This window comes from Lampetra fluviatilis, chromosome 60, assembly GCF_964198595.1.
Source record: "Lampetra fluviatilis chromosome 60, kcLamFluv1.1, whole genome shotgun sequence".
Lineage (NCBI taxonomy): Eukaryota > Metazoa > Chordata > Hyperoartia > Petromyzontiformes > Petromyzontidae > Lampetra > Lampetra fluviatilis.
The window spans coordinates 6143192-6162053 of NC_136334.1; the positions used below are offsets into that span (position 1 = coordinate 6143192).

At 52.0% G+C, this 18862-nt stretch overlaps 1 protein-coding gene across 1 annotated transcript in view; it reads left to right on the forward strand.

Moving 5' to 3' along the window:
* The first annotated feature begins 414 nt into the window (after positions 1-414).
* Positions 415-18862, forward strand: part of LOC144950936 (protein furry homolog-like) — a 131255-nt gene continuing 112807 nt past the window's right edge. Inside the window, exons 1-5 of the mRNA XM_078881117.1 lie at positions 415-875; positions 10379-10710; positions 13547-13600; positions 16918-17057; positions 17840-17936. Coding sequence (XP_078737243.1) covers positions 629-875; positions 10379-10710; positions 13547-13600; positions 16918-17057; positions 17840-17936 — 870 coding nt within the window. The 5' untranslated portion in view covers positions 415-628. The remainder of the gene's footprint in view (positions 876-10378; positions 10711-13546; positions 13601-16917; positions 17058-17839; positions 17937-18862) is intronic.

Genomic DNA, 18862 nt, shown 5'->3' on the forward strand with positions numbered 1-18862 from the left:
TTGGAAAGTGGCACGAACCACTTTTCCACCCCCCCGCCCCCCGCTCCACACAGTGTTTGGGGGAAAAAAAACCCTTCTTACAACGCTCGTAGTGGTAGCACCCGGCTAGTGGCACATGCTTGGATGAAAAGCCTCCCTTTGGCAACGGGAGAAAGTTTGCTGGGGCGGCTGGTCGCGTGGCCGCATGGCTTCCTGTCAGCCCAACAAAACTTTCACCACCACCACCACCAACAACAACAATCAAGAAGAAGAAGGATATTAATCGTCGCCAACCGGCTTTGCAGTCTTCCCCGTGGGAGCTTGGCTCGGAGCGAGCCGAAAAATTTGGCAGCGTCTCCTCCGAAAGGTGGCTTATAGCGGCACGCGTTCTCGCTTTGGGGCGAAAGCGTCGCCCGAATTGTTGGCCAGATCTTGGCCCGCTGGAATTTTTACCGTCATCGTCAGGGTAGAGGGGGAGTGAGTGAGCGAGCGAGGGAGGGAGAGAGCGGAGCGGAGAGCTGGAAAGGAATGCCGAGCAACGGCAAACCCGGCGAAAACCCAAGAGAGGCGATAACGAGACTGTGAATCCGAAGACGATCCGGTGATAAAACAAAAAGTAAAAACCGGGGAAAGACGATTTGGCGACAGCATGGCCGCGGTGAAGCGGGTGTTCTTCTCCAAGGGGTTCGGCGGGTCGCTGGACGGCCCGGGGCAACCGGAGCCCGTGGCCAGCGTGGAGCTCAAAGGAGTCGTACGCCGCAGAGAGAGCTGCCCATCAAACCTGAACACGGCGGTGACGGTGGCGGCAACTGATGAGGGCACCGGCGTCGGCAAGGATGATGTCCGTATCGCCGGCATTGCCGCGAAAAGCAGGAGGGCACGATCGTTCTTGTTTGGTGAGAAGTTTGGGTGGCGGTGGTGGTGGGGATTTGGCTCGGTGTGTGTGTACGTGCATGTGTGTGTGTGTGTTTGTATATGGGAGCGGGGAGCGGTAGTGCAGCGGTTAGCGCGCTGCGCAATGAACCCGGCGACCCGAGTTCGATTCCCGCTCACGACCAACACCAGTGACGATTTCCTAGGTCGACTCAGCCTAAAATGAGTACCTGGTGCGGTGTGTAAACATCGCCGCTAGGGAGACAAAGGCGGCCGGGCGTGGTGCTGGCCACCCACCCCCTCGTGTGCCGTGCCGGCCTTCATAGGTGCTCGCTAACAGCACTTGCCCCTACAGTCTGTTAAGGCTATACGGGGGATCTTTGTCTTTGTATATGTGGGAGCGGTTAGGGGTTACGGTGCTGCGTAATGAACCCGGCGACCCGAGTTCGATTCCCGCTCACGACCAACACCAGTGACGATTTCCTAGGTCGACTCAGCCTAAAATGAGTACCTGGTGCGGTGTGTAAACATCGCCGCTAGGGAGACAAAGGCGGCCGGGCGTGGTGCTGGCCACCCACCCCCTCGTGTGCCGTGCCGGCCTTCATAGGTGCTCGCTAACAGCACTTGCCCCTACAGTCTGTTAAGGCTATACGGGGGATCTTTGTCTTTGTATATGTGGGAGCGGTTAGGGGTTACGGTGCTGCGTAATGAAGCCGGTGACCTGAATTCGATTCCCGCTCGCGCCCAACACCGGTGACGAAATATCTGAACCGGTCCTGGGCCTCCCGTAGGTCGACTCGGCCTCAAATGAGTACCTGGTGCGGTCTGGCGTGGTGCTGGCCACCCACCCCCTCGTGTGCCGTGCCGGCCTTCATAGACGCTCGCTAACAGCACTTGCCCCTACAGTCTGTTCGGGCTATACGGGGGGAGAATCTGTATCTTTGTACATGGGGAACGGTGTTTAGTGTAGCTGTAAGCGTGCTGCACTACGAATCCGGGTGACCAGGGTTCAGAGGTCGCAAACGGGTTTTGATTCCTTACCCGTACCGGGCTGCACCAGGGTCGCAAATGGGTACCCGTACCCGGCCGGGTACGGTTAGCCGGGTATCGGGTAGGGTACGGGTATCGGGTATCCGGTTGCGACCTCTGCCAGGGTTTGATCTCCGCTCAATGCGTTAAGGGGATCTTTGTCTTTAATGGGTCGATTAGCGGTTACTGGCCAGGCCAGCCTCTCCTGCACCGTGCTGCCCTTGCTGACTGCACTTGCCTCGACAGCCTGTGTGGGATACACGGGGGATCTTTGTTTGTTGTTGAAGGTAAACATTGTTTGTGATGAGAGCCGGGTTGGGGTGCGGGCCGGTTAGGGTAGGAGCGGGGTGGGGGGTGGACGGGGGGGGGGCTTCGGGTTTGGCAGGAGGGCTCAGGGGGACACACAATTGGCCGCGATGGAGCCTCTGAGTTGGCCGTGCCGTGAGGCCTGAGTTCGAGGCCAGGTTTCGGACGCCCGCCATGAAAAGGCCGCGTTCCAGAGGTCGCAAAAGGGTTTTGATTCCTTACCCGTACCCGTACCCGGCCGCACCAGGGTCGCAAACGGGTACCCGTACCCTACCCGAAATGAGTGACAAACGGTTACTCACCCGTACCCGGCGGGGGGGGGGGGGGGTGCCCCCCACAACCACCACCACCAGCGCCTTCAAACCAAAGCGGAAAATATTTCATCTGACTCCGTGACGTTGAAGCGCTAGGGGGCCTCGGGCAACCGCCCTCCCCCCTCGCCCCGCACCCCCCAAAGTGAGGGGCCCGGGGCCGGTCACCCCGATTCGCCCGGTGTGGGGTGGTGGTTGGGGGGAACGACTGCCCTGGTTCCCGATCTTGCTGGTAAATCCCGGCTGCCCCCCCCGCTTAGTCACAACTCCCCTGGCGAGCCGGCGAGCCCCGGCACCTTGAGGAGGGTTCAGAGCCGGTGATGTCAACTCTGGTGTGTGGGGAGAGGTCGGGGTTGGTGGTTGTGCCGCCACCACCGTGAGAGGGGTGAGGGGGGGGGCTTACAGGCCGGAACATTGTTCGCCGGCCGTCGTTCTCCGTTGCGTGCGTCCACAGGGTTTTCTCGTGCGGATCGTAAAAAAAAATCTCTCACAAGCCGGCTTTATACTCGCCCGTGAATGTTACGCAGCGACATCAAATGACGCTTTCCCCCCCCTCGCCCCCCCTCGCCCCGCCAGCCAGCCAGCCAGCCCCGTGGCAATGCAGCGGTGACGCTTGAGGGCTCGGGTTCGACTAACCGGGGTCGGGACGGGGTTTGTACGTTTGGTCGCACCTCCGATCAGCGCGGTTGGCTACGTACGGTGCGAAAGAAGTTCCAGGCAGACACACAGAGACCCACAGATTAGCGCTGTTAGCTACGTACGGTGCGAAAGAAGTTCAACATACACACACACACAGAGACCCACAGATTAGCACTGCTAGTTATGTATGGTGCAAAAGAAGTTCAACACACACACAGAGACCCCCAGATTAGCACTGCTAGTTATGTATGGTGCGAAAGAAGTTCTACACACACACAGAGACCCACAGATCAGCGCGGTTGGCTACGTATGGTGCAAAAGAAGTTTAACACACACACAGAGACCCACAGATTAGCACTGTTGGCTACGTATGGTGCAAAAGAAGTTCTACACACACACAGAGACCCACAGATTAGCACTGTTGGCTACGTATGGTGCAAAAGAAGTTCTACACACACACAGAGACCCACAGATTAGCGCTGTTGGCTACGTATGGTGCAAAAGAAGTTTAACACACACACAGAGACCCACAGATTAGCACTGTTAGTTACGTATGGTGCAAAAGAAGTTCAACACACACACAGAGACCCGCAGATTAGCACTGTTAGCTACGTATGGTGCAAAAGAAGTTTAACACACACACAGAGACCCACAGATTAGCACTGTTAGCTACGTATGGTGCGAAAGAAGTTCAACACACACACAGAGACCCACAGATTAGCACTGTTAGCTACGTATGGTGCGAAAGAAGTTCAACACACACACAGAGACCCACAGATTAGCACTGTTAGCTACGTATGGTGCGAAAGAAGTTCAACACACACACAGAGACCCACAGATTAGCGCTGTTAGCTACGTATGGTGCAAAAGAAGTTCTACATACACAGAGACCCACAGATTAGCACTGTTAGCTACGTATGGTGCAAAAGAAGTTCTACATACACAGAAACCCACAGATTAGCGCTGTTGGCTACGTATGGTGCAAAAGAAGTTCAACACACACACAGACCCACAGATTAGCACTGTTGGCTATGTATGGTGCAAAAGAAGTTCTACACACACACAGAGACCCACAGATTAGCACTGCTAGTTATGTATGGTGCAAAAGAAGTTCTACACACACACAGAGACCCACAGATTAGCGCTGTTGGCTACGTATGGTGCAAAAGAAGTTCAACACACACACACAGAGACCCCCAGATTAGCGCTGTTGGCTACGTACGGTGCAAAAGAAGTTCAACACACACACAGAGACCCACAGATTAGCGCTGTTGGCTATGTATGGTGCAAAAGAAGTTCTACACACACACAGAGACCCACAGATTAGCGCTGTTGGCTATGTATGGTGCAAAAGAAGTTCAACACACACACACAGAGACCCACAGATTAGCACTGTTGGCTACATATGGTGCAAAAGAAGTTCAACACACACACAGACCCACAGATTAGCGCTGTTGGCTACGTATGGTGCAAAAGAAGTTCTACATACACACACAGAGACCCACAGATTAGTGCTGTTGGCTACGTATGGTGCAAAAGAAGTTCAACACACACACAGAGACCCACAGATTAGTGCTGTTGGCTACGTACGGTGCAAAAGAAGTTCAACACACACACACAGAGACCCACAGATTAGCACTGTTAGCTATGTATGGTGCGAAAGAAGTTCAACACACACACAGAGACCCACAGATTAGCGCTGTTAGCTACGTATGGTGCAAAAGAAGTTCAACACACACACACAGAGACCCACAGATTAGCGCTGTTGGCTACGTACGGTGCAAAAGAAGTTCTACATACATACGTACGTGCAGACATGACGCAGTTGGTGGCTTAGGGTACCCGATGTCACACGCACAATAAATATTAACACGTCTAAAATGTTTCATTAATTTATTACTCTTCTAGGGAAGTCATCCTCAGTTGTTCGGGCTCTATTGCAGGAGGGGCCATGCCTCCACTTTTTAAATCCTTTATATTAAGTTCACTTGCTTGCTTGCTTGCGCGCTTACGACCGTGCAAATCTTTTGGTCGTTTTTTAACCCACTTCCCGTGATCCAATCGAGCTGACATTTTGCACACAGACTCGTTGTGCGTGACAATTTATTTTGGTGAAAACATTTTTTTTCCAAAATTTTCCACTTTTTTGGAAATGTTTTTTTTTATATTTAATTTCAAATACCAATGTGATAAAAATGAAACTCTTACTCAAGAAAAACAGAAATTAATAATAAAATTAAACCGATGCCACGCATATAAAGGATTTATAGTGAAAAACTTTGTTTTTACGGGTTAATTTTTTCTAAATCAAACATGTGAGTGGAGGGTGGGGGGGGCGGTGGCTGGCGAAATGTTAACCACCTCGCCCTGTATGCAGGAGGTCAAGGCCTTCAGCCAGCAGCGGATAGATCAGTGACGATGGTCACTGATGCATTGAGCCCTGTTTGACTTGGACCACGCGCAAAAAAGCCCCCCCCCCCATTTTTTCTTTGCAGAAGGTCATCATTGAAACTCTTACTCAAGAAAAACAGAAATTAATAATAAAATTAAACCGATGCCACGCATATAAAGGATTTATAGTGAAAAACTTTGTTTTTACGGTTTAATTTTTTCTAAATCAAACATGTGAGTGGAGGGTGGGGGGGGCGGTGGCTGGCGAAATGTTAACCACCTCGCCCTGTATGCAGGAGGTCAAGGCCTTCAGCCAGCAGCGGATAGATCAGTGACGATGGTCACTGATGCATTGAGCCCTGTTTGACTTGGACCACGCGCAAAAAAGCCCCCACCCCATTTTTTCTTTGCAGAAGGTCATCATTGTGGTGCATTCCCAGCGGTTTTGAGCATCCAAAGGTCGTGCACGAATTGCCCCGTCTCGCCAGCCTGCCCTTCCCTCCCATGGTTGTGTGTGCACACGGTGATGGTGGAGTGGCCTTCATAGGTGCTTGCTAACAGCACTTGCCCCTGCAGTCTGTTGAGGCTATACGGGGGATCTTTGTCTGTGTGTTAGGTGCTCGTTAACCGCACTTGCCCCTGCAGTCTGTTAAGGCTATTCGGGGGATCTTTGTCTGTGTGTCAGGCGCTCGCTAACAGCACTTGCCCCTGCAGTCTGTCAAGGCTATACGGGTGATCTTTGTCTGTGTGTTAGGCGCTCGCTAACAGCACTTGCCCCTGCAGTCTGTCAAGGCTATATGGGGGATCTTTGTATGTGTGTTAGGCGCGTTTGCTAACAGCACTTGGCCCTGCAGTCTGTTAAGGCTATACGGGGGATCTTTGTCTGTGTGTTAGGCGCTCGCTAACAGCACTTGACCCTGCAGTCTGTTAAGGCTATACGGGGGATCTTTGTCTTTGGTGGAGTGGTGGTGCAGCGGTTAGCGCTACGAACGCGGCAAGCCGCTCGCGGCCAACACCGGCGACGAATATCTGAACCGGTCCTGGGCCTCCCCTAGGTCGACTCAGCCTCAAACGCGGTGTGTAAATATGGCCACGAAAGAGTGTACCGTTCCGGCCTTCATAGGTGCTACTCGCTAACAGCACTTGCCCCTACAGTCTGTTCAAGGCTACACGGGGGATCTTTGTCTCTGTCTTCTTTGCTTTGTTGGGTCCTGGACGAGGAATCTGGATTCCGGCAGCAGCAGCAGCAAAAAAAATATTCTGGAATTTCAGGTTTTTACAAGCTGCCAACCAGCCCAAAAAGCGAGCCTTTATCTTGTGTGTGTGTGCACGCTTGCTTCCCCAGTGCAAGATAAACTTTACAATCCAGAGGTGGCAGCAGCCTAGCACAGTGGGTGACTAAAAAAAGAATTAAACTCTCTTTAATTTTAACAGGTAAGGCCCCAATTAATAACTTTTCAGCTAATCTCAGGTTTTTTTCCGGTAAAGTCACGTAGGTAAAAAATAAAATTAGAAGTTAATAAAAGTAATAATGGAAATAAAATCAAATAATAAATCACGACGTTTCGAAGGCAACACAAGTCTCCGTCATCAGGAGGGACGGTCACAGCAAAAATTTACTGCATCAAGTGAGGAAAAATCCAAGAGTCAAGCCCTTAAATACAAGTACGGTGTCTTTCGATTTAAAGCTTCTTTCGTGACTGCAGGGATTCATCTTTTTGGTTCTTTCGGTAAAGTCACCACGTAGAAGGGAAATAATAAAATAATAAAAATAAAACATAATAAAATAATTCTCACGACGTTTCGGCCACGACGCAAAGAAGCCTTCCTCAGGTGGAGAACAGGTCTGTCGGAAAGGGGGTCCTGAGTCTCGGCGATCAATAATAACAACAATGACCATTCAGACGCTGTCTTTCCGACAGCCCTGTTCTTCACCTGAGGACGGCTGCTTGCGTTGTGGCCGAAACGTCGTGATAATTATTTTATTATGTTTTATTTTTATTATTTTATTTAAACTTCACATCGGTACGTCTTCCGATCGGAAGACCTACCCGAGTCTCCCACAGAGCTGTACGAACGAGAGAGAGGAGAGCGCGTGGCACAGTTTCGGCGCCGGCTATCGTAGAGTGGCGGTGGTCGCGTCTCTACGGTTCTCTGCGGCGAGTAACGACGTCTTTAAAAAATCAACGGCGCTGCTACGCCGAGATTCGGCGGTGAACGGGACAACACCCACACCGCCCAAAAACTTGCAACATCTCGCAAACGGTGAAAGGGTTTTTAATATACAGAGGGCCGCAGAGTTTGGGCAAATGCTGGTAGCGTGGACGATGCCACCCAGCTCTTCTGTGTGGTCCCCTCTCTTGTGCGGCACCGTTAGTTTGACATCATCATCATCATTATTATTGCGAGTCTCTAAGTTACACTAGGTCCGTGTTTCCTACTCGTGTTGCTCGTTTCCGTCAGATCTGTATCCGCAAGGAACACCCCCCGCCCCCCCACCTTCTCTTATAGTGGGTGCCGTGGTGGTGAGATGTTAACTACCTCGCCTGGTATACAGGAGGTCGAGTGTTCGACCCCAACCCTGACGCCTGCTGCTGTATATTTGAAGTTTGTGTGTCTCTCTCTCTTTCCCCGTGGTCGCGTGGATTTTTCTCCGGGCCTTTACGGTTTTTCCCCGCTTACATTTAGAATCGACGCGTTCAGAGTATTTGTTTGCTGCTATACGTTTCCACGCGATGTGATAACCCACTTCGTCCGGCTATCATTCGTGATAGCCATGTCGCTACGGAAAAACAGCTACGTACCTCAGCGGGGCCTTACCTGGTAAAAATTAACCCGTAAAAACAAAGTTTTTCACTATAAATCCTTTATATGCGTGGCATCGGTTTTATTTTATTATTCATTTCTGTTTTTTCTTGAGTAAGAGTTTCATTTTCATCACATTGGTATTTTAAATTAAATATGAAAAAAAAAATCCTAAAAAGTGCAAAATTTTGCAAAAAATTTCACGAAGATAAATTGTCACGCACAACGAGTCTGTGTGCAAAATGTCAGCTCGATTGGATCACGGGAAGTGGGTTAAAAAACGACCGAAAGATTTGCACGGTCGTAAGTGCGCAAGCAAGCAAGCAAGTGAACTTAATATAAAGGATTTAAAATTAAAAAGTAGTTTAGTTTAGTTGAACGCGTGACTCAAAAATAACGATTCGCCGGTCGTCGTCTTTGTGGAGAATGTAAATGGAGAAATAAATCAACGGACAATGCCGGTTCTCGTTTTTCACGAGGTTATGCTCGTTTTTAAATCCTTTATATTAAGTGCACTTGCTTGCTTGCTTGCGCGCTTACGACCGTGCAAATCTTTCGGTCGTTTTTTAACCCACTTCCCGTGATCCAATCGAGCTGACATTTTGCACACAGACTCGTTGTGCGTGACAATTTATTTTTGTGAAATTTTTTTTCCAAAATTTTACACTTTTTAGGAAAAAATAAATTATATTTAATTACCAATTTGCCTAATGGTGGCAGGCAATCATCTGACCCATAGGTAGCAGCCATCTCAAGCCAGAGGACGAGAGGACTCTAGCCGCCACGCATATAAAGGATTTATAGTGAAAAACTTTGTTTTTACGGGTTAATTTTTTGTTGACACGGTTCCAGGGGTGGCAGCCGAGGAGTCAGGTTTACGTCTGGCGTAATGTGCAACTTGATTGACCCGCGGGCTAGTACGGTGTTGACGTAGCGGGGTGAGGCGTTCCCATTCATTCGCCGACTGTGGCCGTGTTCTCCCCGGATTATGCGAACGTCCGGTAAGGAAGGAGAGATCCCGCGGAACGATTACGGTCCTCAGCGCCGCGTTTAAATACATCGACAACAACGCAGAAAACACATTGTCCTGCGGAGGGAGCTGGTGGGAACGTTGGGTTGCTCGGTCAATGGCCTGCAGGGTCAACGGCGGCGTGGTGTATTCCGCAAATATGCCCGACTGTGAGGGCGGGCACAAGCCGGCGTGAGTAGGTGAAACGTTGAGTTTTGTAAGGGCACCACGGGGTGACCAGCCCCTCCCCTCCCAGCTCCACCCCTCCCACCCCCCACCCAGCCCCTCCCTCCCTCCCTTCCCCACCCAGCCCCACCCACCCCACCAAGCCCCTCCCCACCCAGCCCTTCCCCACCCAGCCCCTCCCTGCACGACAAACGCAATAATCCCCTGTGGGCTGGCATAACCAGGAGGTTCCTGGCAGAAATAACAACAATATTTGTCTAAATGTTTTCGGGGGCGACGGAACTAACTTTAAGTTTTGTGCCCCGGGGCACAACGGCAAGTCCTCGCTTAACGCGCGGCGGGGTTCGCACTACAACGCGTCTTCGCTGCAACACGGTTTTTCAGTTAGGGAACGCTTTATAACCCGCACACCGCTGTAAAGCGGAACGTGTAGCACGTACGCTCACGACGCGGTTTTCCCACCGAGCTACGTTCTTCAGCTGACGTGGCTAAGCGTTACAAGTGATCCAGTGAGTGTGCAAGAGTGTGTGGGCTTTGTTCCCTGCCCTGTTCTGCAGAGCGTGAGGCTTGGCAGCGTATATTTAAGCCAAGCTTGGTGGTGCCCTTTCAGACGCTGTCTTTCCGACACACCTGTTCTTCGCCTGAGGACGGCTGCTTGCGTCGTGGCCGAAACGTCGTGAGAATTGTATTTTATTGTTTAATATTTTTATTATTTTATCATTTCCCTTCCACGTGACTTTACCGAAAGAACCAAGAAGAACATCCTCTTTGGTTCTTTCGGTGAAGTCAACAACAACGACAACAACAACAACAATCACAACAACGACGTTAAATCGCTTTCTCTCCGCAGCCTCCGGCAGTTCTTCGAGCGCTGCTTCCGCCGGAGCGGCCACTCCCAGACGGAGCCTTCGACGTCCCCCGCGGAGTCCCGGACGTGACGACGGCACAGCAGCAGCGGCGAGCGCATCAGCCGCAGCCGCTGGGGCTACAGAACCAGCAGCAGCGGCGGCGACGAGGAGAACAACGAGGTGGTGGACGATGAACGCGATGATGGCGGCGATGGCGGTGCCCGTGGGGGTTGACCCCAGCGTCAAGCCCGGGGAGTTTGTGCTCAAGAGTCTCTTTGCCGAGTTCACGCAGCATGCCGAGCGCAAGATCAGCATCATCATGGCCGAGCCCATGGTGAGTGACCCTCCGGATAGCCCCTGACCACTTGCCTGTGAACCAGAGGTCGCACACGGGTTTTGATTCCTTACCCGTTCCCGGCCGCACCAGGGTCGCAAACGGGTACCCGTACCCGGCCGTACCCGTACCCTACCCGTACCCGGCCGGGTATCGGGTAGGGTACGGGTATCGGGTACCCGATTGCGACCTCTGGGATGAAGCCGTGTTGCAGGCGCGGGTGGGTTGATTCTAGGAACTTGAATTGTGAGAAGAGACAAGACGTTGGGAAATGAGTGACAAACGGTGACTCACCAGTGACTCACGGCCTACCCGTACCCGGCCGCACCAGGGTCACAAACGGCTACCCGTACCCGGTCGGGTACGGGTAGCCGGGTATCGGGTACCTGATTGCGACCTCTGGGATGAAGCCATGTTGCAGGCGCGGGTGGGTTGATTCTAGGAACTTGAATCGTGAGAAGAGACAAAACGTTGGGAAATGAGTGACAAACGGTGACTCACCAGTGACTCACGGCCTACCCGTACCCGTACGGGTACGGGTAGCCGGGTATCGGGTAGGGTACGGGTATCGGGTACCCGGTTGCGACCTCTGCTGTGAGATTGATATCTCGAACTATAATGTGGGACGTGCACCATCGTATGCATGGACGTCTCTGTCTCTCTCTGTATCGCTCTGTACCTCTCTGGCTCTGTCCATCTCGCTATCTCCTTGTCACTGATTCCACGATGTCACACGATTTTTGTCCCTGGGTAGTGTTATTTTTAAATTGGTTATTCCTAAGTATAGAAAATGGCTATTATGCACCACAAACTTTGCTTTTGTGACCAGGACTTTACGTGGAGGAATGACACAAATGCACACCACGTTTTCTCATTGAAAATAGGAACATTTCAACATATCACTGTCCTGGTCAGAAAAGCAACGTTTGTGGTTTAGTGAGAATTATTTTATAATGTTTTATTTTTATTATTTTATTATTTTCCTTCTACGTGACTTTACCGAAAGAACCAAGAAGATGAATCCCTGCAGTCACGAAAGCTTTAAATCGAAATTCAACGTTTGTGGGTTATAATAATGGACACTTTCTGTACTTTTGAGGCATAAGCAATTAGGAAATAACACTTACTACCCAGGAACAAAACAAAAACGTGTTTTGTTACACAGCTTTATGAGGACCTGCACTGAGTTAGATGTATCAATCTGGCCACGATCAGCGCCATCATTGCCTCGCCTATGGCGAGTGCGACAGCCTTTGTATCCTTTCGATTTAAAGCTTCTTTCGTGACTGCGGGGATTCATCTTCTTGGTTCTTTCGGTAAAGTCACGTAGAAGGGAAATAATAAAATAATAATAATAAAACATAATAAAATAATTTTTTAGAAGGGAAATAATAAAATAATAAAATTTTAACATAATAAAATAATTCTCACGACGTTTCGGCCACAACGCAAGCAGCCGTCCTCAGGTGAAGATCAGGTATGTTGAGAAGACAGCGTCTGAATAAATGAAAAATATTAAATAAATGGGTTCATTCTGACGCTGTCTTTCCGACAGACCTGTTCTTCACCTGAGGACGGCTGCTTGCGTTGTGGCCGAAACGTCGTGAGAATTATTTTATTATGTTTATTTTTATTATTTGATTATTTCCCTTATTAATGAATTATTTTATTATGTTTTATTTTTATTATTTTATTACTTCCCTTCTACGTGACTTTATCGAAAGAACCAAGAAGATGAGTCTTTGTATCCCTTCAGCTATTTCCGTGCCACCGCCTAATGAGATCAATCTCCCTCGAACTATCTCCATGTCAGCGCCTATGAGATATTTCTCTCGAGATGGATATCTTGAGATCGATATTTCTCTATCTTTGTATCGCTCTGACTGTGATCAGCGTCATATGGCCGAGTACAATGGTCAGTACGTGTGTTGAACTTCTTTCGCACCATACCTAGACAACCGTGCTAATAGAAGGTGCGGGGGGGAAAACAAACTGTGCGTCTCTGAGTCTGTGGGTCTCTGTGCGAGTCTGTGGGTTTCTGTGTGAGTCTATGAGTTTCTGTGTGAGGCTGTGGGTTTCTGTGTGAGTCTGTGGGTTTCTGTGTGAGTCTGTGGGTTTCTGTGTGAGTCTGTGGGTTTCTGTGAGTCTATGGGTCTATGTGTGAGTCTATGGGTTTCTGTGTGAGTCTATGCGTCTCTTTGTGAGTCTATGGGTCTCTTTGTGAGTCTATGGGTCTCTCTGTGAGTCTATGGGTCTCTGTGTGAGTTTGTGGGTCTCTGTGGGAGTCTATGGGTTTCTGTGTGAGTCTGTGGGTTTCTGTGTGAGTTTATAGGTCTCTGTGTGAGTCTATGGGTTTCTGTGTGAGTCTGTGGGTCTCTGTGGGAGTCTATGGGTCTCTGTGGGAGTCTATGGGTTTCTGTGTGAGTCTGTGGGTTTCTGTGTGAGTCTATAGGTCTCTGTGTGAGTCTATGGGTCTCTTTGTGAGTCTATGGGTCTCTCTGTGAGTCTATGGGTCTCTGTGTGAGTCTATGGGTCTTCGCGGGAGACTATGTATGTACGTAGCCAACCATCCTAATTTGTAGGTCTCCGTGGGTCTCTGTGGGTGTCTGTGTGTCTCTGTGTACGTATGCACGTTGAACCTCTTTCGCACCATACCTCGCTAACCACTCTTTGGCCGAAACATCACCCCCCCCCCCGTGTTCCGGTAAAATTTCACTCGATGTGTTAACCGCTAGGAGCTGAGACATGCGTTGGATCAAAGCGTGCGGGGCAGGGTATGATCTGTAATGTGGCAACGTGGTTGTGCCTTACCCCGCTGTCTGTTATCCGCGTGCAGGAGAGGCTGCTGTCAAAGTCGCTGCAGAGAGGAGAAGACCTACAGTTCGATCAGGTTGGTGTTCGTCATCTTCACGCAGCTTTGGCGGCGTCGTCATCGTCATCATCGTCATCATCGTCAGCAGCATCGGTGTCATCGGCATTGGTTTCATCGGCATCAGCAACAGCAGCATTATCAGCAGCTTCATCATCAGCAGCAGCGTCATCGTCATCAGTAGCGTCGTCATCAGCAGTGTCATCATCAGCAGTGTCGTCATCATCAGCAGCATCATCAGCAGCGCCGCCATCACCAGCACCGCCATCACCAGCACCGTCATCATCAGCAGCGTCGTCATCAGCAGCGTCATCATCATCAGCACCGCCATCACCAACAGCGTCATCACCAGCAGCGTCATCAGCAGCGCCGTCATCACCAGCAGCGTCATCATCAGCAGCATCATCAGCAGCACCGTCATCACCAGCAGCATCATCATCAGCAGCGTCATCAGCAGTGTCATCATCATCAGCAGCGCCATCATCACCAGCACCGCCATCATCAGCAGCGTCATCAGCAGTGTCGTCATTATCAGCACCGCCATCACCAACAGCGTCATCATCAGCAGCATCATCAGCAGCGCCATCATCATCAGCATCATCATCAGTGTCATCATCATCAGCAGCGTCATCATCAGCAGTGTCATCATCATCAGCAGCGTCGTCATCAGCAGCGTCATCATCAGCAGCAGCATCACCATCAGCATCATCATCATCATCATCAGCGTCATCATCATCAGCGTCATCATCAGCAGCGTCATCATCATCAGCAGTGTCGTCATCAGCAGCGTCATCATCATCAGTGTCATCATCATCAGCAGCGTCATCAGCAGCGTCATCATCATCAGCACCGCCATCACCAGCAGCGTCGCCATCACCAGCAGTGCTGTCATCAGCATGGGCAGCACCGCCATCATCATCAGCAGCGTCATCATCAGCAGCGTCATCATCAGCATGGGCAGCAGCAGGATCAAAGGCTACACATTGGGTTGCCTCCTAGTTTTCTTCGTCCATGCGTGTTGCGTGTGTCTGTGTGTTCGTGTCTGTGTGTGTGCCAGCGTGCTTTTCCGGCCTTCATAGGTGCTGCTCGCTAACAGCACTTGCCCCAGCAGTCCGTTAAGGCGGCATGGGGATCTTTGTCTTTGTGTCCCGTTATTGTTGTGGGGGAGCGGTGGTGCAGCCGTCAGCGCGCCGTGTTACGAACCCGGCGACCCGAGTTCGATTCCCGCTCAAGGCCACCAACAGTGACGATCATCTTCTTGGTTCTTTCGGTAAAGTCACGTAGAAGGGAAATAATAAAACAATAAAAATAAAACATAATAAAATAATAAAAATAAAACATAATAACATTTCGATTTAAAGCTTTCGTGACTGCAGGGATTCATCTTCTTGGTTCTTTCGGTAAAGTCACGTAGAAGGGAAATAATAAAATAATAAAAATAAAACATAATAAAATACAATTCTCACGACGTTTCGGCTACAACGCAAGCAGCCGTCCTCAGGTGAAGAACAGGTCTGTCGGAAAGACAGCGTCTGAATGAAACACCACCAGGCTTGGCAGCGTATATTTAAGCTGCTGGGTTGGAGGGGGAAGAGCGCCTTGACAAAGGAATTTGCATATCAAGAGGAATTTAGCATATTTATGGGAAATGCAGATATGGGATTAGTCACTACTTGTGGAATGCGTAGGAGGTGGTGCGGGGGGTTTCAAAGTCATAATATGTCCGTGCATTATGCAGGATTAGCAGCATCAAAGGGAGGGAGTAGGGTTAGCATTAATAAAGTGACGATTATCTGAATCGGTTCTGGGTCTCCCCTAGGTCGACTCGGCCTCAAACGAGTACCCGGTGCGGTGTGTGAACATCGCCACCGGGGAGATAAAGGCGGCCGGGTGTGGTGTTGGCCACCCCCACCCCCTCGTGCGCCGTGCCGGCCTTCGTAGGTGCTGCTTGGCTTGCCCCAACAGTCTGTTACAGGCTACACGGGGGAATCATTGTCTACGCCTTTGTTGTATTTTTCGATTTAAAGCTTCTTTCGTGACTGCGGGGATTCATCTTCTTGGTTCTTTCGGTAAAGTCACGTAGAATGGAAATAATAAAATAATAAAAAATAAAACATAATAAAATAATTCTCACGACGTTTCGGCCACAACGCAAGCAGCCGTCCTCAGGTGAAGACCAGGTCTATTTTATTATTTCCATTCTACGTGACTTTACCAAAAGAACCGAGAAGATGAGTCTTTGTTGTAGCGATGTTGAACTTGTTTAGCACCGTACGGAGCCAGCCGTGCCACAGAGGTCGCAAACGGGTTTTGTTTCCTTACCCGTACCCGTACCCGGCCGCACCAGGGTCGCAAACGGGTACCCGGCCGGGTACGGATAGCCGGGTATCGGGTAGGGTACGGGTATCGGGTAGGGTACGGGTATCGGGTAGGGTACGGGTATCGGGTAGGGTACGGGTATTGGGTAGGGTACGGGTATTGGGTACGGATAGCCGGGTTTCGGGTAGGGTACGGGTATTGGGTAGGGTACGGGTATCGGGTAGGGTACGGGTATCGGGTAGGGTACGGGTATTGGGTACGGGTAGCCGGGTTTCGGGTAGGGTACGGGTATTGGGTACGGGTATCGGGTATCGGGTAGGGTACGGGTATCGGGTAGGGTACGGGTATCGGGTATGGGTATCGGGTAGGGTACGGGTATCGGGTAGGGTACGGGTATAGGGTAGGGTACGGGTATCGGGTAGGGTACGGGTATCGGGTAGGGTACGGGTATCGGGTAGGGTACGGGTATAGGGTAGGGTATCGGGTAGGGTACGGGTATAGGGTAGTGTACGGGTATCGGGTAGGGTACGGGTATAGGGTATGGGTACGGGTATCGGGTAGGGTACGGGTATCGGGTAGGGTACGGGTATCGGGTAGGGTACGGGTATCGGATATGGGTACGGGTATCGGGTAGGGTACGGGTATCGGGTAGGGTACGGGTATCGGGTAGGGTTCGGGTATAGGGTAGGGTACGGGTATCGGGTACGGGTAGCCGGGTATCGGGTAGGGTACGGGTATCGGGTAGGGTACGGGTATCGGGTAGGGTAGCCGGGTATAGGGTAGGGTACGGGTATCGGGTACGGGTAGCCGGGTATCGGGTAGGGTGCGGGTATCGGGTACCCGGTTGCGACCTCTGCCGTGCCACCATGAGCCTGCTAAGGCTTCACGGGGGAATCATTGTCTACGTCTTTGTTGTAGCGATGTTGAACTTCTTTAGCTCCGTACGTAGCCAAGCGTGCCACCATGAGCCTGCTAAGGCTTCACGGGGCGGGGGATCCCTCTTTGTCTCTTGCTCTCAGCTGCTGAGCGCCATGAGCGCCGTCGCTGAGTACTGCCTGCCCTCCCTGCTGCGCACGCTCATCGACTGGTTCAAGCGGCAGAACGGCGTGGACGACGAGTCTCACGAGTACCGCCCACGCTCCAGCACCAAGTCCAAAGGGTGGGGACGAGCGCACGCACGCACACACGCACGCACGGACACACGCACGCACACACGGACGGACACACGCATGCACACGCGCACACACACACGTACTGGTGGCCACACGCACGCACGCACGCACACACGGACGCACGCACGCATGCACGCATGCACACACACGTACGGGTGGCCACGCACGCACAGACACGGATGGACACACGCACACACACACGGACGGACACACGCATGCACACGCACACACACACGGACGGACACGCGCATGCACACGCACACACACACACGTACGGGTGGCCACACGCACGCACAGACACGGATGGACACACGCACACACACACACACGGACGCACACGTGCATGCACACACACACGGACGGACATGCGCATGCACACGCACACACACACGGACGGACACGCGCATGCACACACACACGGACGGACACGCGCATGCACACACACACGGACGGACACGCGCATGCACACGCACACACACACACACGTACGGGTGGCCACACGCACGATCTTTGTCTTAGTGTGCGAAAGTTGGTGCATCTGAAAGTCATCTCAGTCAGTCTACCCATAACACCCGGTGGTCTGTCCTGTGACCCCCTGTGGTCCACCCGTGTGTAGCCTTAACGGACTGATGGGGCAAGTGCCCTTTCAGCAACTGTGCAGGCCGGCATGGCACACGAGGGGGTGGGTGCCCCCCGCCCCATTTTCACCACCCCCCCTCCCCCCCCGGTCTCATCTCCGCCGTTGGCGTTTTGTATTTTTGGTGTTCAGGGACGAGCAGCACCGGGACAGAGACTTCCTCTTCGAGCGGAGGGACCTGGCCATCGACTTCATCTTCTGCCTGGCTCTCATCGAGGTCCTCAAGCAGGTGAGACGCTCGGCGCGCGGGAGCTCCAAGGGGCATCGGTGGAGCTCCGTGGAGGAGCTCAGTGGTGGAGCTCAGTGGTGGAGCTCGGTGGTGGAGCTCCGTGGTGGAGCTTGGGATAGCTCAGTGGTGGAGCTCAGTGGTGGAGCAGCTCGGTGGAGCTTGGGGAAACTCGGTTGTGGAGCTTGGGATAGCTCGGTGGAGCTTTGTGGAGCTCAGTGGTGGAGCTCAGTGGTGGAGCTCCGTGGTGGAGCTCAGTGGTGGAGCTCAGTGGTGGAGCTCAGTGGTGGAGCTTGGTGGTGGAGCTTGATGGAGCTCAGTGGTGGAGCTTGGTGGTGGAGCTTGGTGGAGCTCAGTGGTGGAGCTCAGTGGTGGAGCTTGGGGAAACTCGGTTGTGGAGCTCGGGGAAGCTCGGTGGAGCTTGATGGAGCTCAGTGGTGGAGCTCCATGGAGCAGCTCGGCGGAGCTCAGAGGAGGAGTTTGGTTGGAGCTTGGTGAAGCTTGGTGGTGGAGCTTGATGGAGCTCAGTGGTGGAGCTCCATGGAGCAGCTCGGCGGAGCTCGATGGAGGAGTTTGGTGGAACTCGGGGTGGCGAGCACCACCCACAGCCGCCGTTGTTCTCCCCGTTGGCGATGTTTACGTGCCTCTTGGCGCGAGCCTATGTGTCTCTGTGTAAGTCTGTGGCTCTGTGTATGAGTCCGTGGGGTCGCTGTGTGAGTCTACGGGTCTCCGCGTGAGTCTGTGGCTCTCCGCGTGAGTGTGCCACTCGGCGCGAGCCTATGTGTCTCTGGTATAACCTTCGCAGCTTCTGTGCGGAGGTCTGTGGGCTGCTGTACGATTATGGAGCTCCCTGTGAGCTCAAGGCCAGACGGTGGGAGACTTTCGATTTAAAGCTTCTTCCGTGACTGCAGGGATTCATCTTCTTGGTT